The following is a 26,899-nucleotide window of genomic DNA, read 5'->3' as shown; positions in this document are numbered from 1 at the left end:
TGGTCGTCAAACAAAAGGGGACTATGATCACTGCAGAGGCGGACGATAAGAGAATAACCAGGAATGTGGCGCACTTTCAGAGGTGTAGCCCCAAGGTCAAAGAGCGTCTCGATGTTTCCGTCAGAGGGGAAACCAGTCCACGTGAAACTGAGATCAGTGCTCTGCCACCAAGAGCGGCCCCCAATGAAGGAGACAGTGATCGTCCTGAAGCCAACGGTCGCCCCCGCAGGCACATCAAGAGGCCGAGTCGCCTGATCGAAGAACTGTAACTATGGTGACATTATTTGGGTATACATATACAGTAAAATGATGAGTGTTTTGAATTTTGTTAAGAAAGGGGGAGATATAATGTGGCGCCGAGTCAGAGAGCGCTAGGACCGCCTCGGACAAGGAGGCATGGACGGGGCGGGACCAAGGAGGGGTCAGGGAGATGCCCGCCAAAGGAGGGCAGCTAGAAGTAGGCAAGCGGCGAACTAAGTCGCAGGTAAGAAAGATACCGTAAACCTCAGCATGTGTCTGCGTCGTACCTCCACCGACACTACACTCCCCCTCCTCAGTCGCTTCAAAATCTTTTTAGTCCAATGTTCAAGAGCACAATTACCCGGTCCTTAGGCAGGTGTCTTAGTTTCCATTGGAAGGCTAGCACCTCATGCCAATGGGTCTTTCAAATCATATAACAGTTGTACATCTTCTTTTCTCATCATGCTCCACCAGTGACTCCACCAGTTGAATTGAAGACTTTGCATTCTGCAACACCTCAATGTTGAGGAATAAAGTTCTTTCCCTCCTCTACAAGGGGAGTATAGAGGTTGTTCTGACCATATTGAGGGGTCTCAAATGTTACTCATCCTTGCTCTTTCTTGGTTTCCAAATAGGATGGTGTACTGAGACAAGTCAGTCTGAGAGTACTCAATCAATCAGGGATTTGTGAATCGCACTACTCACCAATGAGGGTCTCAAGGCGCTGGGCTATATGCATTCCTGAAAGTTCAAGATGATCTTCCTGCCACAAATACTTCAGACATTTATTGTTTTGCTCTTCGGCATGACGTCTGCTCATCGGGACTATGCAAAAGTGCTGGCTTTAGTAGCCGCTCATCTTCAGAGAATATGGGTGCATGACTGACTAATAAAATCAAAGTCACCGATCTCTTCCAACACCTGCACTTCTCAATCGATTTTACAAAATCATAATTGCAGACTTTGAAGTGCTTTCTGTTCATAAGGGCAGTTCAAGTTACAGACATTTTTAGGGATTTTCCTCCAGACAATAGGATGCATAAGCCTTTATAAGTGTGCTTTATTGAATGGAAATTGCTCCTCAGTCACTGGGTCTTTTTGCCTCCTTTATTCCTCTGATTTCCCTTTCGAATGGAAAAATGGGGTATTTGCAGTTGTGTCAGCATGCAGGTGGCTCATCGCTAAGGAGGACTTATAAACAAGGTGACTGCTTATCCACCTGTAGCTCAAGATCTCTCTTGATGGTTGCCGACCTCAACTCTTTAAGTAGGTCAGCCCTTGGGCCTTCTTCCGCACTCACAGATGACTAGGGTGCTTCTTTTCTCAGTTCGGCTATCATCTGGCAAAAATGAAGATCAGAAATCTCTTGCCGCCTGTAGAACAGAAGAGGTAAGCCACCATCATCAATGTTTCAGATATAAAGGCAAAACAATACAAATATACAAAAAGTCCAGTTACTAACATTTCAAACTCTATGTATCTCTGTAGAAATACATATACATACAAATGTTATGTGCATATCATCAAAAACAGAAAATTAAAAAAGAAGAAAAATTAATCTCATCAATTTTACAAAAAAGTCCCTAACCATAATGTGCAGCTTATACTTATACACAACCCCCAGCTATAATCATAACATCACTCCTCTAAGTTGCCAAGCCCTACAAAGAAAATAATAATTACAAACTTTAATAAAATAAGTATCTGCATTCCTAAAAATGAAAAGAGCTTCTATACTTCTATACTTGTGCTTACATTCAACATCTTAAATACTGGTTTCAACCAGAAACTCCATAGCCAAAAATAACAAGGACATAACAAGAGAACATGTCATTCATCTGCATAATAGGCCATATTTCGCATACTGTAACTAGAGTTTATAGAAAATCATCTCAATCTGAAAAAAAGCAAAAGCAAACTGCTTAAGAGAAATCTTATGTACAAATGTCTGATTGCAGCCGATAACATTACATGAAGATATTGTATTGGTGTCCTCTATAATCATCTTGTCCCAAAATTGACTTTTAATGATGGTTGTGCCTCCCAGAGTTTTCGAAAATGACTTAGACCAGATACCCATTACGCCCAATAAATCCAGGGAAGAATTAGAGCTGCCTCACATTTTAAGACACCTTCCACATACTATTAATTACGTGTGACCTTTGAGTTTGACTATAATTGTGGCAAAACAAAAGGGGCTTTATAAAACCACCACGCATAATATTCCTAACACCCAGTTCTAAATGCAAACAAAAATGTTAATTGAAGGAGACTTCAAATCACCTCAAACAGCATTTTGGGCTACTAGTAAAGCCTTTAGATTGGAATGCCCCTCACCTCTGCACCAGAGAGGACCCTGCATCAGATTTTACCTAAAAATATCCATTTTACTAGAAAGGGGCCCATTCCCCAATTTTGATCCAACAACAATAACCACCTGATAGGTATTTGGTGAAACCAGGGAACCTTTTTATATCTGGCCTTCCCATGTTCTTTTTCTGTTAAATCCCAAATAGAGCCACCCACCAACTGATTTGTACAACTAAAGAGCTTCCTTAGGGACATATCTACCCCCCAATTTAGAATGTTTACCTTTGGGCACACGAAGCTCCACTTTCTTTCAGCAAAATAATTTGAACATAGATGTGGAGGCTGTTTTCTGACCTGATCAATAGTATTGCATCATCAACATAGAGCACACAAGAAACAGACTTACCATTGTCAATAGGGCAATCCTAACTTCAGCTCTTAGGTGCCATATCCAAATAAATAATAACTATGTTAAACAAAGCGTGAGCCACTAGGCAGCCTTGTCCAACACACATTTCAACCGGGAAAGGGTTACTCTTCTCCCAGCAGGATCCATAGCCAACAGAAGAAAGATATAGCCTCAATTAGCCACCTATCAATATTGGCCAACATTGTAGTCTCCAATGATACATATTTCAAGATCTATACTGACAACAGGAATGACTGATTCACAGTGCACCACTCAGAGTGAAACCAGTTTGGAAAAATTGCAATATATTCTTTTCTAGTATCTCAGTGTTTGTTACACCAGTATTTCCCCATAAAGTTTCCATAAGCTGGTTAATAGCGAAATAGGAGGATGATGTGCAGGGAACATTCTGTTCCTCCGTTTGTGAATTTAAACAATGCCTGCACTTTTCCAAACATAAAAATCTCACTGATGGAATAATGTCATTGAAAACATTAACAAGGGGAGTAGTCCTTAAATCAAGGTAAAATATAAAAAAATATATTGGAAGCAAATCAGGGCAAACTGCTTTCTTGTTTTTCTGTCTAAGTAGAGCTTTCCTCATTTTTGTCTGCAGATATACATTGAAGTTACCACTCCGAGACACACTGTTACCCCACCACATCTTGACATGTTCCAGAATTACTTGCTACTGCCATATAGAAATGCTAGATAGATTCTTCCTTTCTTATGTGGGATCTAGAGTCTCCATTCACCCCTATAGATGTTTGCAATCAAAAAACAAAATACAACCCAGTCATTATCCACTAGTAGGTTCTGCTTCTCACACTGACTGGATGAAAATTAGCATTTCTGGTTCCTAATCAGCTGTTTGTAGGTCACTCTAGATACTGCCAAATCTACCACCCAACTTAGTGGTACTTAGGCTATTCTTTACATTTCGTCTGTTTACATTAATCCAGCCCACTTCTCCTCCATTAGGATATCTGCTCAGATTTTACAGCTTCTCACATACTAGTTTTATCATATCATCAAGTAGAATGCTAAAAGGACGCTTAGCCTCAGCGTTGATTATTACATTAATCAGCTGCTGGACAATAATTTGATATCAAGATACTATGATCCCATCATCACATTTAATTCTTCATTAATTGCCATAACTGTTCATATTAAGGGCAGGCAAACTGGTTGCTGAACTTGATTATCAACAGAGGCAATCTCAGATCAGACTCTCAACTCTTTTGACTACGCAGAAATCAAATGTCCTTTAGTTCTGTATATCCCAAAAGTATAATCCAATCTACTGGTTTACTTAACTCTACAAAGATCATAGTTTACTGGGCTATATAAAGGAATCTAATAATGGTTGATTTAAAACCACATTTTGTAATAAGGTCAAGGAGTTGGCTCGTTTGTCTCGTTGCAGGCAGTAGCGGCTCCTGGAGGGAGTGCTGCGGGCGGTGTGGCGGGGGGGGGGAGGGGCAGGGTGAGGGTTAGTAAACTACGGCAAACGGCCGAACAGAGTTAAGGAACTAAATAAGTAAATAATACGAATTACATTGCGTGCCCTGCATCGCAAATGGTGATGCAACTCGCGCAATGTAATTCGTTGTATTTATTTATTTAGTTACTTAACTCTGTTCGGCCGTATGCCGTGGTTTACTAACCCCCACCGTGCCCCTCCCCCGCCCCAACGCCCCACAGCACTCCCTCAAGGAGCCGCTACTGGTTGCTGGGAAATGAAAGTAAATCTGTTGGTTTTATGAGATATCTGTCTTTGGCTCAAAGCCTTTCTGCTTTAGATTGGACAAAAGGCTGTGCAGGTATTCATAGGCAGCACCAGTGTGTTGGATTATTTGAACAAGTAGCTCTTTATTTATGGTGTTGGGCTACGACAAACCAGGTTTTTCCATTGCCACATTCTTCTGGCAACTCACTAAATGTAAAGTTGGATGCCTTGAGCAGACTCTTCATGGCTGAACATGGATTGGAGCTTCATCCTAATGTGGTTCAGAGGATCTTTGCACTTTGGAGCTTCCCTCGGATGAACCACTTCACCTCCTTGACCAATGTGAAGTGTCCTCTGTCTTTGCAATTTAGGCTCAGCTGTATTTTGAAGGACACATTTCATCTTGCTTGGAATCTAGACCTGTATTAGGCTTTCCCTCTAGTTCTGGTAATGAATTGGGTGTTTCACAAGATAAAGTGGGACCAATCACAGGGGGTCCTCCTCTCACCTTTTTTGAGTGCGAATGGTCTGATATTTCAATTCATTGATACGCAGGCCTTTATTACTGATGGACCAGATTTAGATACTGGAATATTGTGTAGCTTGAAATAACAACCCTAGCCAGTATCCCTTCACCTAAATCTGGCTATTTTATGTTTTGTCCCCGAAATGAGGAAAATTCTGCAGCTGAAATATGCATGAAGCATCCCCATCTGCGGATGAATCCACTGCCCTTTATCACCTACTCTGACCAGGTGGTAAATGAGAGCAGATGGGCTGTGTGGGGCATGGATGGGGAGTTCATAAAATGGCTGGAGAGCCTGTGAACTGGCAGGGGGATGCACTCCATTCTTCCCCCTGCTCAATGAAGGGGATCAGTTTGCTGGTTGGTAAAATTGGCATGTTGTTCATACACCCAACAAATCCATGTGGGAACTCTGGGTCGCCTGTGATCAAGAGGAGCAGTTTCCCCCCTGGGATACTCTTCTGCCCGACACGTAATAACTCCCTAAGGTGCTCTCAAATTCTGTGCCTAGACAAGGAGCATCACCTTTGCATAAGGGTCAGGGTTCATCCTTATCCTCACAGTCTCCGGCAACATATTTGGAGACTCATTAGGCAAATTTGAGTTTCTTTGGTCTTTGGTCTGAAGTTTCAGATGTGAACTTGGGTGCAAGATGGCCATCAATCAAGCTTATACTTGCTGGCTGCTGAATATGATTTGTCTCCAGGTGCTCATTTAAGAGGTTGGGTCCATTTTAAGCTAGATCCTCTGATGTGTTGCATATTTTTCTGTCCTTTGCTAAACAACGTTTGTCAGCTAGTATGTTTAAAGGCAATCTGGTTGTCCTGCTGGAAATTCTAATTTGCTTGACCAGCCTTCCGTGTTCAAGTCAGCCTTGGTTGTTTGTTTTTGAAAGATGTAACCCATATGTCTCCACTTAGCTCTTTTGTGTAATGTGTTTTGATGTTTTTGACGGCATCATCGTTTGCATCGATTCATAGTTGTTACATGAAGTCATTCACTTTTAAGATGGGCTTTTGGATTCCTATTATCTTTTATGTTGATATGACAAAGGAACGTCCAGTGGATGTTCAGTTACTTGATGCTTTTGCAGGAAAATAGAAGGGTAGAGCTCTTCACAAGTGTACACCATCGACCTGAATTCTCTTTTATATTACCTTCTGCTACACCCTGGTAGAAGAATTATCCACCTGGGGCCACAAGGGATCATTTGAATAGGACTAATGCTGCTTCCTCAACATTGTTTAAGGACTTTCCATTGAACAATCTTTTGTTTTGCTGCTACCTGGTCTTCTGTCCAAACACTTAAAATTGAATCATCATATTTCCTAGCTTAGGGCACCTAGGAAATGTGATGACCATTTTGCCAGATTGTTCCTGTGTGATTGTTTTGGTCTAAGGCTACTCTCCTCATACCCACTTCCAAAATTGTCATTGCTAGGGGATTAGTTCAGATGGTGAGGAAACGATAGGAAGTATCCATCTGAAGGACAAGTTACTTACCCTCTCTAAAACTTTTTAGAGGTATTCTCTTATCTTGTAACATGTTCCTCACTGTCCACCATTCGTGGGAGCAGAGCTGATGCTGAAGGTTTCCATGATATTTCATAATTGTTTTGCATTGATATATTGTTGATGTTTCTCTCTGTTGATTCCTGTTTTGCCATGCCTCAAAGGCATGGAAAAAGCCCAGGGAACCCATTTCTGGGTGCCGAGGCCCTGTTACATGGACTTGTATTGTCATGTCCCTAGACTGTGTTAGACAGTAGATGGAGCTGCAGGGGCCCAGTCTTACAGTGCTGGGGACATATGACTATGGCAAGAGTTTGTGCATCCACTCTGAGTATCTTCTAAAGATGAGGGATCTGAGGGAAGGAAGACAAAATATCCACCAGAAAAAGCATTTCCAAAGGTAAGTAACTACAGTGATTAAAATATGGTAATTTCATCTTCTGATCTTGAAATGCACTTTATAAAAACAAATTTGGCAAAAATGTGTCTACGTTTGGCATGGTATCTATTAATGCGTCTGAAGCCCTCTACCAGATTGAAAAGTATATTACGTATTGTGATCTGTACTTCAAAAACCAGTGATTTATGTTAGTGTCAGAAATTGAGTGATTCAATCCAGTGTTGCTAATCCAAATCCCGTTGCTTTCTGTAGTTGGGATGAATTGTGAATTATCAACATAGTAGGATTAATAAAACAGATTGTGCTGGGTCGATACATTTAAAATAATGCTTAAAGTCTGTCCGTGTGACAACATGAGATGAGAGATACTGACAGAATGTTATTACTGACCTGAGGCTTTTCCAAGTGTTATCGATTAGGTCCAATGATAAACACTGCAGGCAGGTAACGCCCACCATTTTAGCTCACAGGCCTCAGAATTGTAAGTAGGATCAGTGCTGTCACAGCATAGGAAATGCATACATCAGTTGTTCTTAACCTGTGCTCTGAGGACCCAAGGGTCCGCGAGACCGACTCAGGGGATCTGCAACTGAACACAAAATTAAATAACATTAAAATTAATAAAACAAATACAAAAAAAGCAAAATCGAAAATCTGAAAGCTTTTTCTATTTTGAATTGTGAATTAAACAAATTACTTAAATATATGAGCATTTGTTTGCTGTATATTTTTGTGTGTGTATGGTTTTGAGGTTCAAATCATAGAAATTGCTGAGGCGGGGGTACCAGGCTTCCAAAAATGACTCAGTGTGGGTCCCCAGATTCCAATAGTGATTCAGGTTGGGTCCACAGGAGTCAAAAAGTTTAGAAGCACTGGTATACATGAATAAAAAGCTGAACCTGAGTAGTCAATCAGAATTTTCAACTTTTTATGACAATCATTTGCGCAAATTCTGTGGGATGAAGATCCTTGCCCCTGGCACGCCAGGGTGTCTGTACTTCCTAAATGCGTCCTAGGTTGCTGGCCTCTTCCGTGCTCTCCACTTGCTTTGATTTTTTTATCTGTGGGCTTCTTGGCCCTGAGCACTACGTTATGCAGGAAAAAGCAGAAGGTAAATCTAGGGCACTGTGGCTTCACACTTGAAGGGTGGCTTGCTGAGTAGTATGACTGTGGAGATAGGTACAAAACAGTTAATTGCCCTTTTTCGAAGCGTACTGTAGTTACCGTGCTCCTATCCCTGTGGTGAGAAGTAGGCACCTCTTCCTTACTGACGTCTGGCTTCACTGCCCTTTTCCGTGTTTTTTTTATCACTGCAGTGCTGAACTGTGGTAAATGTGGTAAAATAGCAGTAGGGCTAAGCTTTTGCACCATGGCTGCACTTGTGAGAGTGATCACAACAAAAGATATGCTGGAGGCACATTGTGCCCCTTGTTTTATGGCAAGGTTACGCAGTCAGAAAGCCAGTGAATCTGTGAGAAGGCTGCACTATATAGGGGTGAAAAGACTGAGTATTCGCACATTCCCCTGTTTTTATCTCTCCATAAATCTATAAGGGACCAGTTTGACACCCAACTAGAAAGGGCCTTAGCCTGCTTGGTAGATCCAGAATTCAGCAAGGGGGGATGTGAACGGTCAAGGTTAATATCTAGGACCGCATTGAAATCAACTCCTAACAACCAAGGGAGATGTGACCATTCCACAAGGATTGAGGACATACAATGTAAATATATGTCTTGCTCATTGTTGGGTGCATATATACAGCTTAGGACTATCATCTCACTACCCATCAACCCACAGACATGGACATAGCACCCATTGATGTCACTTTTGGTGGCTTGTGCTTCGAAAGGGATTCCTGCCCTCAGCCACATAGCCGCCCCATGGGTAAACCCTGAATACATAGTGGCAAATTATTGACCCCTCCATTTAGTATGCAGTTTAATGGCCTCAGGGGCAGAGAGATGTGTCTCTTGTAGGTAAACTATGTTTGCCTTCCGGCGATGGAGCTGCACCAGAATTATGTGTTGCTTATACATTGACCCTATGACCCGGGCTTTCCAGGTCAGTGACTTTTTAGTGTTGTAGAACAGTCGGCATATTACCATTTCGCAACCGGCCAGATTGGTGGGAGCACTCTTCATGTATTCATGTCCATGGTAGACATAGGAGCATACATGTTAGTAAAAGGAACATTTTCCCAATGCTATGCTCAACCAAAATGGAAGTAACAAACAACCCATCATAACAAAATAATACATTGTGCAATCGCTTTAGGAGGGGGCCAACTATGGTACTATTCAGGATAATCAAGTGCCAGGTGCAGTAATTGCAAGAACCTCGCATGGACGCCTCAGGAACATTAGTTACTAATAACTGTAGGGAAACCAGCAGTAATATAATATCAGGTGAGTGAACCCTTATCACCAAGGGTGCATGCACTATGCACAATACCGACAGTAAATCCTTGTGATGTGGAAGCTACGCAATTAACAGTCATTGCATTGCATATTATCAGAGACAGTCTCCTGGAGAAAGGATTCAAGATACAGCAACCATACATCAACCAATGCCCTCACCAATGATTAGAAGGGGGAGTAGAGAAATGGGGAAGCGGGTGATGGTGGGAGGAGAAGAGAGAGGGTTAAAGCAGCAGACAACAACAAGAGATGGAACATAGAGTGAAAATTATCTGGACCAGCTTCTGACGTGGCAGAAAAGAAAATATGGTAGTCCAGCACTCGACAGGGATCAAAGCACTATATCTGTGGTTTGTGGCATCACAGTGGGAAAAATTGCCATGCTTGTGTTAGACTCCAAATCAGAGTCCCCCCGCGCTGAGGAGCTTGAGGAAGGCTGTTGATGTTGTGATCTAATAGATGACATAGTCATCAGGACTGCCTTCCTTCCTTCTAGGCCCTGATGCAGGGAAGGTGCCGCTCTAGAAGCTGGTCGTCGGACTGGTCTGTGCCTATGGCGTCTAGGAGGTTCTTGTGTCCTCCTCTATGGTTGCTCTGATGGAGGGGGGTGATGTGCGGTAGGGTATTGCTGTTCTAGCCAGTTCCATACAGCATCTGGAGAGGCAAGGAATAGTGAGCGTTGGTCATGTATTATTCACGCGCGCTGGGAACATTAAGGCATGAGTGAGTCTCTCAGAGCACAGCTGTTGTTTGGCCACTAAAAAGGATGCACTGCATCACTATACCTCTAGTGTGTTAACCAGAAATAGTGAGACCGTACGTAGTCCAGTAGTATGGGAGCTATCTTGCTGGCCTTGTGGAGGAGAACATCTCGATCCCTTAAGTTCAGGATCCATGCAACCATGGGACAGGGCGGTGTTCTAGGGGGAGGGGATCAGGTTGGCATCCTGTGTGCACTTTCCAGTGACCAGGGTTTAAAGTCTCTGGGGGTTACTGTCTTCTGGAGCTATTGTTCAATAAATAACGTTGGATTGGATCCTTCCACACCCTCCGGAACCCCCATGATGCACACATTATTGCGGCATGCATGGCCTTGGGAATCTTCTGTTCTATCTTGTAAGGCTGGAAGTTGCTTCTGGAGTTCAACAATTGCTGCTGAATGTAAAGCTTGCTGAGGGGCCAGTGTTGATATAGTGGTTTCAGCTGTTTTCTCTTTATCAGAGAGTTTTCGATGGTCATTGTATAGAATGTCAAGCTCAGCCGCAGCATATCAGTACGATGCTCCATGGCAGACCGGGAGTCCTGTATTTCCTGGAGTATCAAATCTAATTTATCAAGAGGGGGAACTAGATTCGTAGGCGGGATACAGTCCTCAAGAGTTTGTGTGGAGGAGGCATCAGAGTGACTATGTTGAGATGGCTCACTGCCCTGTTGAGACGTCAGTCTAGTGGTTTAGAATTCCCCATTGTGTAGTTTCTAGGAGTAGCATGTAGTGCACTGTTTAGCATGGGTTAGAATGCTACAGATGTGGTGGAACAAGTAGCTCAGTCCCAGTTTGAGATCCCATACCTTATGATCAGTATATGGGCAGAGGCACTGGGACACTGTAGAAGGAACTGGGCTGGTGTACCCTCCACGGAAGGCGCAGCTGTGCCTTGGTGCACCGTTGACAAGATCGCATGTAGGGTGGTGGGCGTGAGGGGTTCAGGCACAGTCACAGGTTGCAACAGACTTAGTAAGCAGGGGCCAAGGTAAGTGCAATGTTGATGGTGAAGCGTATGAGCAGTCTGGGACAGAGAGAAGGCCGCACTTGACAAGGCCTAGTGAAATTCACTTTCCCTGGTAAGTACTTGCAGGAGGGTAGGCGCAATTTGAGCAAGGGAGGGCTCCATGTAGTATTTGCATGTGGCATCATAGGTGTACATCCCTTTCAATAAGTCAATGGGGTAGGCATGTCCCGGCCCGATAGGGTGTGCAAGGTATTTTGCGTGGAAGGCCCAAAGAGAAGTGGGGTCGATAGGCTGCAGCAGTACATGCACCATGGAAGTGGTGGGAATCTGACTCTTGGCGCACTACGGTACTGATAAACACTTCATGGGTGTTCCTTAATAGTGAAGGACTATTATGTAGTCACAGGATATAAAGGGTTCAAGGTGGGAAGCTGATGTCCCACATCATCTTACTGGCACTGGTGTTGCTAATCATTCCCCAAAGATTGTGTTTAGTTCCAGAACAAGGCCCACAGTCACACTTCTATGCCCTCACACTGCTGCAGTGTTCAAGGAAGGATAACTGCCTCTCATGGTCAAGGCGAATCTCGACCCAATGGCTGAACGTCCCAGAGGCACAGGCGGCGTGAAGCACCCTAGGTGCCATTGCAGCCGCCGCACAGTATTGGCACTCCCCAGCCACCGAACCCACAATCACAACTCCCATGCCATATGCTAACTTACTGTGCTTTGCTGCTGCGGGTGCAGGAGTCCCCATTCTCTTTGGCCTGGTCCATGGCCACATTGGGCGGTGTCCGTTGAGCCCGGGGGGGGAGTGTCCAGAAGTAGCGACATGGGTCACCAGGCGTCTTCTCCATCGCAGAGACTGCACCCCAGCTGAGAAGGCCCTCATACAGGTAAAGGAGGGTGTGGCTCGTCCACGCTGGTCTGCACAGCTAAGCCATGCACGATGCGCTCACTCCAGACAGAGCAAACCAGTATGGTGTTTGTGCAGGCAAAGCAAGTGACAACTCCCCTCCACTGTAGGGTATTGGTCTGAGTTTTTTTATAGTTTGACCAGCGAATGAATCAGTATTCCCAGCCACCCTGCGGGAGCGCTAAACAGACATGTCCGCCATCTTCGGCTGTTGGCCGTGCCCCCTAAGCTTTGAGCAATCGGCACTTTAATTTCCTGCCATCCCATGCTTTATGGGTGAGCAGTTGAAGGCGGTTACACTTGATCATTTATTTACCTCTGTCCTCCCTAATGGTTTGTCTGTGCGTAAATCTGCAGTACTGCTTCACCTTTCAAGCAGGTGACAACTAGCATGAACCCCCTACTTATTTTTATTATTGTTATTTTCAAGGCTATGTCGGATAGTTACTCATTGACCTTTTCACTTATCAATACTTTCTTGCAGAATACACCCTGTCGAGCTATTTCTATGGGCCAGGGACAGGAAATTCATGCAAGGCGCTTGTTAAATCAGTCCATGCAAGATGGAGGATGGCTCCTTCTACAAAACTGTCATTTGGGCCTGGACTTCATGGATGAGCTCTTGGACACCATTACCATGACAGAATCAATGAACGAAGGTTGCAGAACATGGATCACCACAGAGGTGCACCCAAAATTTCCTATTAACCTGCTGCAGTCCTCAATAAAATTTACAAATGAACCACCTCAAGGTAAAGTTTCCTTAATTAATTATTTGTTTTCAGATTCTGTACATTGGACCTATTACGTTTGTGCTTTTCGTTCCTGAGGATAGTAAATAGCCCACCATTGTGAAGGGGCTGGTTTGATTTTCACATTTGATGATACAAATTCTGTATTAAATGTGAATGTGTATTTGTGTTTTTATTTCTCTTCTACCAGAAATGCATTACCATTGAAGCCCTGTACAAGGCGTAAGAATAAAATTGAATTCTAGATTAAACCAGGGGACTGGGGCAATCAGGAGGTGCTGGCCTCAGATTGTCGCGATTGGATTATTTTACCTCTGTTGTTACTATTGTAGGATAATTACTACCAATTATAACTCTTTTACTATCTGATCCTCAAGCTAGTAAAGCAAAGCAAACCAGGGCTTCCTCAGTGGAGGTGTAGTGTTAAGTAATCACAACTCAGTGCAACGTAATAGGCAGCAGTAATAATGAAAGTTCAGTGCTCCTAAAGGGTAAAATACCGCAGCACACTAATTACTACACATAAATATATACCAGACCTTTCAGAGGGTCAGTGGTATCGCAGGGGCTACTGGGCCCACCATTGATGGCTGGGGCCTTTTACTGATGTCCCGGCTTACTATGGATCCTGAGCAACTGAGCCAAGTACCCCGTTTTCACTTGACCCTCTGTAGTAGCTGTGGACGAGCAGTTAAAGGCTCCCTAGGGGTGAGGGGTGCAGGAGGGATTGTATATACAGGTGAGTGAACATGTCTCATACCTCAAAATGCACACAGCATGAATAATAAATCAATGTTCAGTCCAATACATAATTTTATAAGAAAAAGGAGTATTTTATTTCTAACTCTACACATTCAAAGGACTAACAACATTCATGGACAATAACACAGTCCCCGTGAGGGCGGGGATCTAGTAGTTGTCAGGCAAACCCCATCCCACCCACTTTCTTATACCATGGTCAGAGTTATTCCCCATTCACTGGTGATCGTATCCATTGAATACTTACTAGTAAGTTGTACTGTAAAGTTCCCCTTTGACTCTTAAGAATTAGTCAAAAGTGTCTAAGGTGATGCAGCACCATCAGCAGCGAATCCCCGGGGTCTTTACAGGCCCATCTCAAGTCCTACCCGCTCTAGCAGCAAGGAAGTGTTCGGCATTGCAGCGGGTGCCCTGAGCCTGGGCACTTGCGAGTTCTAATCCTCATGGGAGAAGTCAGGCTGCTTGCTGTACATGCGGCTGCACATGGCAGGCGCAGGCTCGCTCATCTGAGTAGTGCTGCTGGTTCTCCCCAGTGATCAGAGCAGCTTCCAGCTCGCAAAGACGCTGTAAGTCACTTTCCCCAGTCTCCCCCACCCCCTTGCTAGGAAGAATTTGGTTCTTCAGTTCCCAACGGGATCCCAGTGAGGGTGCAATGTCTTTCTTGGCATCCTCCTGATTCTTGGGGGTCAGTCAGTGTAGTTCTTGTTGTACGGCTAGACCCGCTGGTCAAAGCCTCCCATCCAGTCCCGGGTGATGTCCCAAACTCTTTGGTGATATGGTCCCAGCAGCCCCTCTTGGGACACGGTGTTGCTGCTGTTCCTACAGATGCGACATAGACTCTTCTGTTGCAATCGCCCATACAACAGAGGCCCTTCCTGACATACGGGGTTGCCGCTAAGCCAAATGCATTCCATATACACAATGGCCATATTTTACAGCAAGTTTTGACAAAATAACAATAGATGCTCCTTGTGAACGGTGCATTGTTTAATGAATGGTGCAGGATAGTGAGCAATTGTGACTGCGTTCTCGTCCAGAGCGACTGACGGCTGCAGCGCTTTCTATACACAGAATGGGGAATCTTTTTTTAAATTTTGTTTTACTACTAATTGGTTCTGGTGTAAATGACATTACCTATGAGGTATCTACCTATTGGGTCCTGATGAAGACTCTGTTACAATGTGATGCTTAGGGATCGAAACAACGACTTACATGTGTTGACTTTAATGAATATTTGCTGCAAGAATATTGTCATTGTGTATATGGAATGTATATACCTGAATTTTTGCACAGGCTTGTGCATCTAAATATATGGGTACTTACTAAACAATTGGAGGTTTAAGAAAGTTGTTTTTGTTTCCATTTAATCGCATATAACTATTATTGTCTAGGAAGTGAAGAATGTTTACTTCCCTTGAAGGAACCATTATTCTTGTAAATTACATTTTTTGGTGTGTCGCAAAAGTTTTTGTCTACATGTGATAATTAAAAAGATTATCCCTCTTTGTGCACCAGTGGAAAGTTGCTGAACAATGTCCCTAAGTCCGGTTTTAAAATCAACCCTTGCAAGTAGTCCCAAGCAAGATTCTGAGCAGCTGAATTAGTGTGTATCCAGCTCTTAAAACCTTGAAGGACAAAACATCATCCTCCAGAAGAAGCAGACAGAATAGGCGCATACATCAGTAAAGTGTAACATCTGTGAGAGGAGTACCATAGGGGAGTTAATGGAGACATTGTGAAAGAATGTGCTCAGTGTTTTTTACCTCTAATTTTGGCATCGACGAGGGGATTCGAGTTCAGCAGGATAGACCACAAAGGGTAGCACCAGTTGGCCCCAAAAGGTAATTTCCACCAGAAATTGAGACCAGGCTCCATTACTATGAAGTTAAGGAGAACATAAGGAGAAGAGTACAAGTGAATCGTGAATAAAGTTTTGGCAGCAAGTGCATCTACCTTTATCAAGACCTTGCCCTAGATACATCCAAAATCGAAAATCCTTCTCTCCTGTTACTGAATTTCTGAAGAAACAAAATATTAAATGGGCCTCCTGTTTTGTATATTGTTTGAATAATGGCATGGCCGGCATTATGCAATCAGTCTTTGAAGGAATGGTAATATTTCAATACATCAGAAAGGCCAACAATTAGATAATGCCTGGAAGAGAAGCCCTGGGACGAACACTAGATGGCTGGTCCAGTGAGCTATATGTATTTACGCAATCTGCTGGCAACCCCTGAGAATGATGTAAGACCTAATATGGCCCGGTACCTGTACCAGGACTGGCATACCGGTAACCTGACAGTAGTGTTGGGTAACACTTATGTGATGTGGATGAAAAGTAATAATGACATACAAACAGCAAGGTAGCAGGGTTATCAAGTGCGCACAATCGTGTGTCTCTAAGTATTTGCTTCAATAAATTATTAAGGTGCTTCATGGATGAGAACCGGCCACCAAGCACTCCAATTTATGGAGAGATAAAGCCTCCAAACAAACTTTCCTGATCACCCAAAAATTGTCCAAGATTCTTTATTTCTGCTTTGTTTTCAATCTTCAAATTTTGCTAAGAATTCTGGCAAATCTTGTAGCCTCTAGTCAACATGCGTTTCGTCATTCAGTAAGTCTTCCATCGACTTCATCAAGGTTCTTATTAACAAGATGTACCTGCAGCACCTAATTTATAGTGCTAATTTTTATAAACGAGGCATATCATAGCTTGCAACTGCATAAGTGTATATACAGGTAAGTCTCCAACATCAAATCCATATAAATGTAAAGGAATCCAAAAGAACGGAGAGTACTACGACAAGGAAAGAACGTGTTTCATCGTTCGGTAAGTCTACCATCGACTTCCTCAGGGCTACGATAACATGTTACAACCGTCGTAAATAGTACACTTCACCCATGGTTACATAACCTTCCTCTTCCCCGAGGTAGCTAAGTTATTGGTAATAACAGGAATTCCACCATTATCTACAGATGCTCGAAATGGTTACATGCCAATATAAATAAAGTAAAACAAAGAAAAATACCATAGTGTATTCAGATGTTAGTCCTGTAAACACTGAAAATGATGCATAAGAAAAGGCCTCTTTCAAATAAATTAAAGAGAGAATATGAATAAAAGAGAAGGGAAAGTCACAAACCTGGCTTTGACTAAGTTTTCACTTCATCGAGTAGTTACAAATAAGTGTAGACAAACGCCCATAAAACCAGCGTCAATTCCCTATAGGATCTATGCTACTCACCTCTTATTAACAAGATGTAGAATCTCCAATGCAGCATCTAATCTATAGTTCTAATTTTTTATAAGAGCCTATAATCAAAAATAAAAAAACAAAGGAATATATATCTCAATTCCAACGTAAATTGCAAACACTCTAAGAACCAACCAACATCTCACAAGATCATAGCTTGAAACTGCATACGTGTGTATACAAGTAACTCTCCAGCATCAAATCTGTATCAATTTATACGGAAAATCACATATTTCAATGATTACTAATCCATTAATATTTGAATTTCAAATGTCATATTTTGGAATACGCCTTGAAACTGCACCCTCAAGACACAATTGCTGAAATTAAGGAAAAACCAAACTCTTACTCATGGCTCTCAGCAAAACTTATCACAATAGTTAACAAAACTGCACATCCACTTCAATCCCTAGCCCGGATATCTACTCAACAAATCCTCCAAAAGAAAGCATCCAAAAGAAATAAGTCTGTCTGGCCCCAAACATCTGTATATCACATGGTAACTGTACACTAATAAGTTAATATGTCAAAATATTAACAACGTGACAGTATATATAATACCATTTCTCACATTGTGCGTGCCTGCACAACATAAAGTATAATGTGGATGCCAGATTGAAATTTCTTCCAATCAGCATGTGTATTTCCATATCCACAGTAGCACACGTGAAGTTGCAACTACAGTCTTATATCGTTATATAGTTCCACACATCCATATTTAAGCACATGCCTCGCATCACTCTTACCTAATGGAGTCCAAATGAATGGAGAGTACTCCGACCTGCAAATGTGATTCTTGGTGTGTAACTTCTGCACCATCTTGGTTACGATATTTATATTTCGTCACAAGCACTCTGATACCCTCACGGGTCTGGTTCGCACTCTATAAAACTATAAAAATAAAATAAATAAACAGCAATATCATAGACGGACAAAGAAGCCTATCATGGGCAACTAATCCATACATGTAACGCAAATATATTAAATCAGAATAACCTAGTGCCAGTTATTATTCGCTATCCAGACAGATAAATTAAAATTGATTTGTGCCACATCATGTCATGAATAGCATCAAATGTGAAATAATAATCCTAAAGATATATTCATCGTATCTGCGTCAACACAGCAGCCATCTTTAGGGTTGCGTCAACACAGCAGCCATCTTTAGGGTATGATCTCTTCTGTATTTGCACATTTCTCATGTCGTGAATGGCATCAAATGTGAAATAATAATTCTATAGCGATATTTGTGGTAACTGCAGCAACGTGGCGTCCATCTTTAGAGTATAATCCCATCTGTATTTGTACATATTGTTACAACGTACAAAGAAAAAACTACATCCTAGCCCAATCTTGCAATCTAGCCCAACAAAGTTTAATTCTTTCATACAATAACATTCCACAAATAACAATTCATATACAATAGTAATCCTAATTCAAAAGGCATATTATCCAATGTAGCAGCCATCTTGCCAATAAAACCTCAATTTCTATACGTATCTTTATGACATACAAGGGGAACAAAGAGGGAAGAAAGGTACGTATATTCTTATCATCCAAATTGCATTATCCTTATATCAAATATTATTATTAATCTGGCTCTCCGAAGTTAAAGTCAAACTCGTAGTAATATACCACTAGTAAGAACACTTGCGAAAAAGTGGTACGGATTCAGAAGATAGATTAGCTGTGACTATGTCAACGTGACCGCCATCCTAAATGTGTAATCCTTTTCTTACAAATATATACTGCCACTAAAAGAGAAACAAAACCATATTAAAATCCAAACATATAATTCTAATAAAAACATCATTATAATTATATCATGTATTATGTGTTGTCAAACCAATCACAGTTGAATTAATTTAGGCAACAACATACTAATAGGAGCAAGTATAAAGAGGCAATTCGAAATTTAAAGGCAACTTTTATATCCCAAGCATTACTTATAACAAAGGTAGAACACAGCGCAACGTCATCAGTCCGAGTTACACAACACATGTACAGTACTTTTGAGAATGTAATTTGTTTTTGTAGTCCTGATGAACTCGATGGTAGACTTACTGAATGACGAAACACGTGTTTTGCTGGTCAGAGTACACTCCATTCTTATGGACTCCTTTAGGTAGATACGGATTTGATGCTGGAGACTTACCTGTATATATGCTTATGCGGTTGCAAGCTATGATATGGCTCTTTTAAAAAATTAGAACTATAAATTAGATGTTGCATTTGAGATTGCACATCTAGTTAATAAGAGCACTGATGAAGTTGATGGTAGACTTACCGAACGACAAAACACGTGTTGGTTAGAGACTAAAAGATTTGCCAGAACTGTTATTTGAAGATGGAAAACAAAGCGATAATAAAGAAAGATCACTTGCAAGTGGACTCTTTGAATCTTGGACAATATTTTGGTGTTCAAGAGACTGTTGAATGAAAACAGATTATGGTCCTTCAAGATGGGTTCCTTTGAGCAGACGACACTTCAATAATCATCATGGATAGTTTTTTTTAAAAATTGTGTTCATTTTGGTTGTAAAGGTGAAGGGGAATTGAAAGGGAATAGTTTGGGACAAACCCTGCCCACGAGGGCAGGTTTTGTCAAAATAAACTTCTGCTTCACGAAAGTACAGATATTAAGTGGAGGGAATGGATGGGGGAAGTCTGCATAGAAATACTGGATCTGACACAAGAGTCAGGGTTGTCTTGTATAATGTGAATGGGCTGAACATCCCACAGTAGAGGCTGCAAGATGGAGGAAGATTTCTGCTTCATGCAGGGACATGATCTACTGCAGCAAGATGAAGTTCTACTCAAGTCTTGCTTGTACCCGCTGCATTTCTACTATACCTCTGCTACCAACAGAGCACAGGGTGGAATTTTACTAGTATCCAGGGCTGATTTCAATCTTCAAGATATGCAGAGAGAAACAGAAGGGAAATGCTTGGATACTGCATCATTCCAAGTTTGATGGCAAGATGTTCTTATTTGAGTCAGTCTGTTTCTCATTGGGAACAAAGGACCTGGTGTCACTTATAGTAGGGTTGGGGTGTAACCTCATTCTTGTTATAGATACCGATGTAGAATTAACACAATGGATATATAGGGAACTGTACCTATCTCTGGGCAGGAAAGATAGTGTGAAGCTTACATGGACCTGGTGGATGTCTGGTATGCTAAACATCCATTGAGGATGGATTTTTCATATTTTTCAATGGCATACAGGATTTATGCCAAGCTTGACTACATTTTTCTAAAATAGCACCCTGAGCTTGTTAAAAGACAGCTGGTTCACGTAAATGTGGTGGGCAATGAAATAGGGACCCGATCTAAGAAGGGAAGCTAAATAATGGTACATTGTAGGGACCAAGTGGTTATGAGGGGAATTTGATAGCACAATAAGAACAACCTGTTAGATATACTGATAAGGAAGACTCAGATAAAAACATAATTAGGGATGCTATAAATGATGGCTATTTGCAGCTATTACGATACAGATGATTCGACATTGAAAAGAATGAAGGAGGTGCTGCTAGAGAGGCTTAGGACACAGCCTAGGTAGCAGAGGCAAAACATACACATAACCAAAGCAACTTTGTAAGAATATCATTTTCATAACTAATAGAGAGCAGGGCAGGGTGCTAGTATTGTAACGGGTAGCATATACGCTAGCCAGAGAGCACGCATTTCATAAAAGGGATAGAAAGCATCCACGCTATATACAAATAAACTTAGAGAAAAACAGGTGCAGAAGCTTATAACAGAGATTTGAGGTCATACTGAATTACTGAAGAGAGGGAACAATTTGAAAAATAAGAGTACCAGATCGGGGTTGCTTGTGGTGATTATCTGTGTGAGGCACTTCCTACATTTTAGCTCAATTTTACACTCCCCGTTTAATGCCACACTTATTTTGTTCCCCTCTAAGAGCCTCACCTCTTTTTTCCACGCTATGGGAACATGCCTTTGTATAGAGCTAACAAGGAACTTGTTGGATAGCGTGCATACAAAAGAATTGTCAGGATGAAGGGACAGGGAGGTCTTTGTTGTTGTACATTTCTTGAGTGGAGTGCACCCCATTGTTCTCATTTTGTTCCCCTCTCGCTCCTGTTATGTTTGATCATACAGACAGAGACAATACCAAGAAAGCACTTAATCTGTTTAAGAAAACACAGTAAAAAGGAGACTCTATTTCTGTCACTCGATGCTGCAAAGGCCCTCAATAGGTCGGATTAGCCCATCATGGTGTACACCTACATAAATTTGATCTTGGCCCTTAGTTTATTGCATGGTGAGCTACAAGTGGCAGAGACAGTAGATGAGAAACTGCATAGGAGAGGATTGCCTGTTATCACCCCTGCTTCTTCCTTTTATCATAGCAGGCCCTTGCTTAATACATCTTAGATATCCCCAGCATAATAGCTATAGAATCTGGAGGTGACATGTTTAACCTGTTTCTGTTCATTGATGGTGTAGTTGTATCTCTGTCTGACACAGAATATTGAAAGCCTGCACTTTTAAGGGATGATTTAGAAAGTACCAGGATACTAAATAGATATAAATACATCAGAGGCACTGGTTCTGAACTTAAATACGAAAGGACTAGTGCACTGAAACAGCCGACACCCTATAGGTGGCAAAAGAAAGCCAGTAGATATCTGTGAGTCTACATCGCATTAGATGTGTACGCCACTCTACCGAGAAGGTACAAAGACATGATAAACACTATTGAGACTGAGCTGCTTTAATGGAGTACTATTTCAAGCTCTATTGAGGCTTTTCTGCCACAATAGAGTATCAGGGCCATCCCATAAGAATGCAGGTTAACATTAGTCATGATGTCAGGGTGGCCTACATTTTATATTTCTTTGAGGCATTGCCATTAGTCCTTTAAAATTAATCTATAATTTGAGAAATTATGTAATGCATTTATTTGAGAATTAAATAATTTCACTCTCACAGGGAGCAGTAAGACCAAGAGAGGGAGGCCTTGGGATGCCAAATCCAAAATGTTGCTAATAATCCTTTCTGCTGCACTATATAACTGAGTGGATTCTCCAGGATGAGGAAGGAATGATGATTTGCTGCCCATGCTCTTTCAGAATGCCACCTATGGAAATTCTGTAGATTCCAAAAGTACAAAGGCATGAGAAGACAGTTGTATCTCCCCTTTCACAGACTACTCTGCAGGCGTGGGGCAGTATGGCTGATCGGTGGGGTCAGACATGTATATCCTGTTTTGAGAACATGGACTTTTAACCTTGTAATGGATTGCAGATGCTGTACGTGTAAATATGGCAATTGGTCGTAGCTAAGGGACTAGTTAATAAGGAGTGATAGAACTATTTTCATCAGATCGAAGAAGACTCCAGTGATCACGAAAGAGGATAATTTCAATATTTTCATGCATATCACAAGATACTCAACAGGCTACCAGACGCTTGACCACATTTGAGAGGTTCCAGCAAAGAAAGGGGGGATCACACTGTATTATGTGTCAACATATGGTTTAGCACTAGATAAGGGCAGATGTGAGGTGCATTTGAGAAGGCATAGAGGAAGGATTTAGAGACTGAGTATAAGGAGGAGAAATGAACCTACATACTCACTGCCTCCCATACCTGGAGGAGGGAACCTATTTGTAAAACCATGTAAGGGTGGCATTCCGTCCATGCTAGAATGCAGGTGATGAACACCATGTTACGGATGACAACATAGGTCCGCATGCTCATCTTTTGCTGCAATGCCCGAAAAGTCAAGATTTGTAGTATGTACTCCTAGAGGATATAGAGAAATCTATAGAAAATAAGAAAGAAAAGAGAGCAAGAGCATCCGTAATTGTGCTGTTGGACATATGCACTGCGCCTCACATGAAGAGATCACAACTCATCAAATGAACATGTTACTGGCAGTAAAGCAGACTATCCTAGCTCTATGTGTGGCACTACAGGAATCCCTAGAAATCCATTGGTTAGTGATGTTATGGCATTTTCATGAGGCGGAGAAGATTGCTTGTGAATCGCAGTTGTAAGATACTTGCAGCAGGCATATCTTCCAATGTTTTTTGAGTGGGTGGTATGACAGTAGGGCAGAAGGAGAGAAGGTAGTTATGCATTGTTATGGAATCTTTGTTAATGCACAAATTGGCATTGTCCTTCTTTAGTGCTGTATCTTTTTCGATAGGTAATAAAAAATAATAAGCCTTGTTAACTTCCAGTTGATTTTAGCTCTGAATTTCATTTCTATAGGACATGATGCATTTTTTGTTATTTTTCAGGTGTAAAAGCTGGTTTGAAGCGTACTTACTCTGGCATCACGCAGGAACAGTTAGACGTGAGCAACATGCCACAGTGGAAGCCACTTTTGTATGGTGTAGCATTTCTTCATACAACTGTCCAGGTTACTAATTTAAGATTCCTTATTGTTAAAAATGTCAAAAGTGCATCTTAAATAATATTTCCTGTAGTTATCCTCTCCTTTATTTCTGCAATGCTTTAGCTATGTCTGTCCCTGCCCATCGTAGCTCAAACATCTCATCGCAAACTTATTTTACATAGTACCAGAATATTATCTGTCCATAATTTAATCTCAGATACTTTCCTAGGCCTCGATTTCAAGTCCTTCCTAATTGGTGCTTTATATATCTCACTCGATAAACACTGATTCCCCTGTGATCGTTGTTCATCATAAGCAATAAGTGACACCAATTATGAATTGCCCCGTGAAAATCAGACATAACATGCAGATCATCAAAATCTATATGTCTCGGTATTTACAGGGCCATTTTCGCCTGGGAGATTTCATCACGTTTGACAGATGTTAACGACAGATTTATAATGCCAGCATCTTGTAAACCAGGATTTGCACAGGTGTCAACATGTGAATAATTTATTTAAAGGATAGTGAGGACTGATGTCGTTTACATTCTAAACCTTCTCCTGAACTTTATCCACCTTGGATTATGATATATTGAAATGTCTGCTGTCACAACGAGAGCTTTGTTGCACTGTAGCAACATCAGAAAGCATGTGCCTCATCACCCATACACTTAAAGAGTCCTCTTTCCACCAGCTCTCATTATCCAACCGGGCCGTAAGGTTTAACTTTTCTGAAACTTTTTTTTAGAGTAACACAATCTCTTTTTTCTGTTGTGTTGGGTGTCAGTGGGCTATTTTTTCTCAAGAAAATTTTTTTTTATTTGAATTTTTGGTAATTTTTATCTTGAAACATCAAATATTTTTCTTGATTTACCTTAACAGTTTGGGCGTGTTTGACTATACAACATACTATATTAGTCTCACAGAATTCTAATTGAATTAAAGACTAATCTTTTTGAACTAGTTGTTGCTTTCTCAACTATTTCACCCTAAGGGAGAAACTTTGTTTAAAAGAAAAAATCTTTTTATTGAATTTTCGACTTAGGTGACAACAAAACACAGAGCCCAGTGGGAAGGATATGGTAACAGAAGTTAACCAGATCTACTACATTGTAGGCTTGCTTAACACCAGTACACACAAAAGTACATATACAATCCTGAGATAGGAAAAGCACCACAGCATAACAATGATACACTGAACTTGAGGAAAAGGCAGTGGAGAGGCCAACAGAACACGTTCGTGGTGTGGGGCGGGGGTGGGAGGTAGGTCAGCCAGTGTCCGCAGAAGGCAAATAACCATAGGAAGGTGTGGTGCAGGTCACATCAGCAGCAGCAAGTTGAGCCATATATTCCTGGTATGGCCCCCTTGACGTCACTGGGCTTCATCTGTGGAGGTGTTGCTAAGAAGCATATATGTCAACCTGTTCACTGCATAAAGTCGTATGACTCAAGCAGTCACAGCCCTTGGGAAGCGGGCCCTTAATCCACGTCCAGGCTATATAGCGCCAGCCAACAGTAACAGTACGGCTACTAGTCATCTCATGGCGCAGGGTATATCTATAACACAACCTACGAGCACAGGGAGCAGGGCATAGGGGTTTGGTTGGTTTATTATGTCACGACCATGGCAGCTATTTCCACCCAAAATGCCTGGATTAGGGGCAGCCCCATGTCAAGTGTAAAAAACTTTGCTCACGCAAGAAGTTGGGTTACTGCGCTGGTGCGGTATGGTGAATTCAAAAATAAGAGATGATTTAGACCACATTAATCTTTCCCAGGGACCGAAACTGCTCAAAGGAAAGAAACTCCCTCCCAAAGCATAGGGGGCAGAGATGGGTATTTTTGGAGAATAAATAAACAGGTGTCACATACTTTTTGCCAGTGTCCACAAGGGCCAGTGGGCGCAGTGGACTGATTCAATATAACTACCAGGCGTGGTTGTCGTGAAGCAAGTATAGTATCTCTGGTTGATCATGCTCAATTGGAAGATGGAAGGCTGTAAGCCTAGGGCTGATCCAGTAAAAAGCATAGTGTGCCTGGGTTACTAGAAAGTAACATCCTGGGTCCGGGATGGTGAAAACCGCCTTTCTCAAAGTCACGTGTGAGTCTCTTCCAGTTCACCTTGAATTCCTACTGCCCCAGACAAGTCTCATCAGCTATGTTTGGAAAAGAATGAACCTCTTTCTCCCAGGTGGGTTGGGAAACATATAATATAAACAAGTATAGGAGCTAGGGGAGAATTAGCATCTCAATCAGTGCCACCCACCCCACTAAGGATAAAGCTACATCTCCATCCAGGCCACTAGGCCATCCAGCACTGGGTCATAGTTATTGCGAAGCATAGACCCCACATAATCAATATGCCAAGATAGTAAACTGTATCTGAAAGAGACACGTTAGTGATAGATTCCTTACCTTAGAATATCCCCAGGTGTCAGATTGGATACGGAAAGTTTTGCTAGCAGTACCCCTGCGCGTCAGTAGGTGGCGTTGTGCGGCTCCGCATCCATAGCTGGCGTCGTAAGCGCCGAGATGACGTCACGGAGACTACTTAGGCGCCACCCATGCGCGCTGACGTCAGTTCTTTCTTTTTCCGCGCCAGTAAGCGCAGATCTGGTTAGAGCACGTACCTTAGTCACTTTTTGACTACCCTTTTTGAGACTTTTGTCTCCTGTACAATTTTGGTTTCCTTGGTGCACATAGGGATGCCTGGATTTAGGTCTTGTGGGGCCTGCCGTCGCAATATGTCGGTGGCAGACCCCCACGATGTCTGCCTCTACTGCCTGGAGACCGACCACGACTCCCGGTCCTGTCGGGACTGTCGGGCCATGGCCCGAAGGCCTTGAGGGAGCGGTGCCGGAAGCTGCTGGAGGTCTGGCACTCGTCCCAGCACCTTTCCCGGTCCAGGGGCCATTCCAGGGAACGCTCGCAGAGCCGCAGTCGTTGCTCCTCGGGCTCCAAGTCTTCACCCTCAGATTCAGGTAAGAGACGACACAAAAAGAAGTCGAAGAAGCGTGTTCGCTCTCCGACGTCCCCCCGTTGGTCCCCGGATGCGGTCGTGGGGGACAGGGGTTCTGCCCCTGCGGCTCCTTCGGAGCCTGGGAGTCCCGCGGCCCACCCACCTTACCCGGGTCCGTCGGCGACTCCCGCACAGCTGCAAGAATTTCTTGCTACCATGGACCGCCTCTTTAGGCTTCAGGCTCCCGCCGGCGCGGCTTCGGGCCCCGCGGTCCCGTGTCCGGATCCTGTTGGGCCTCCGGCTCTGCCCGTGGATCCAGCTTTGGTGCCACAGGATCCTGCACCGCTGGCTCTGGCCATGGCGCCACAAGGTCCAGCGCTGCCGGCTCCGGCCCCAAGTCCACCCTCGGCTCTGCCTCCGGTGCCGCAGTGGGTGCCATTTGTTCCGCCCTTGCCCAGGTTCCAGGACCATTTTGTTCCTACCAGGAATGCGCATTGGGACACGGCGCTGGCTCGACCTTGATCTCCCTACAGTGGCCCTCAAAACTAATCTCCTCACTGAAGTGCCCGTGCTATCATTTAATGACGCCCTCACTGACGTCTT

The 26,899-nt window shown here is 42.7% G+C and overlaps 1 protein-coding gene across 1 annotated transcript in view; it reads left to right on the top strand.

Annotated features, from left to right (window-relative positions):
• LOC146822633 (dynein axonemal heavy chain 5-like) overlaps positions 1-26,899 on the top strand; it is a 971,002-nt gene that overhangs the window by 759,412 nt on the left and 184,691 nt on the right. The window contains exons 69-70 of the mRNA XM_085606815.1: positions 12,674-12,941; positions 23,238-23,359. Of these exons, the coding sequence (XP_085462941.1) occupies positions 12,674-12,941; positions 23,238-23,359 (390 nt within the window). The remainder of the gene's footprint in view (positions 1-12,673; positions 12,942-23,237; positions 23,360-26,899) is intronic.

This window comes from Triturus cristatus, chromosome 5_2 (assembly GCF_964204655.1).
Source record: "Triturus cristatus chromosome 5_2, aTriCri1.1, whole genome shotgun sequence".
Lineage (NCBI taxonomy): Eukaryota > Metazoa > Chordata > Amphibia > Caudata > Salamandridae > Triturus > Triturus cristatus.
This window is presented reverse-complemented; position numbering and strand designations above follow the sequence as displayed.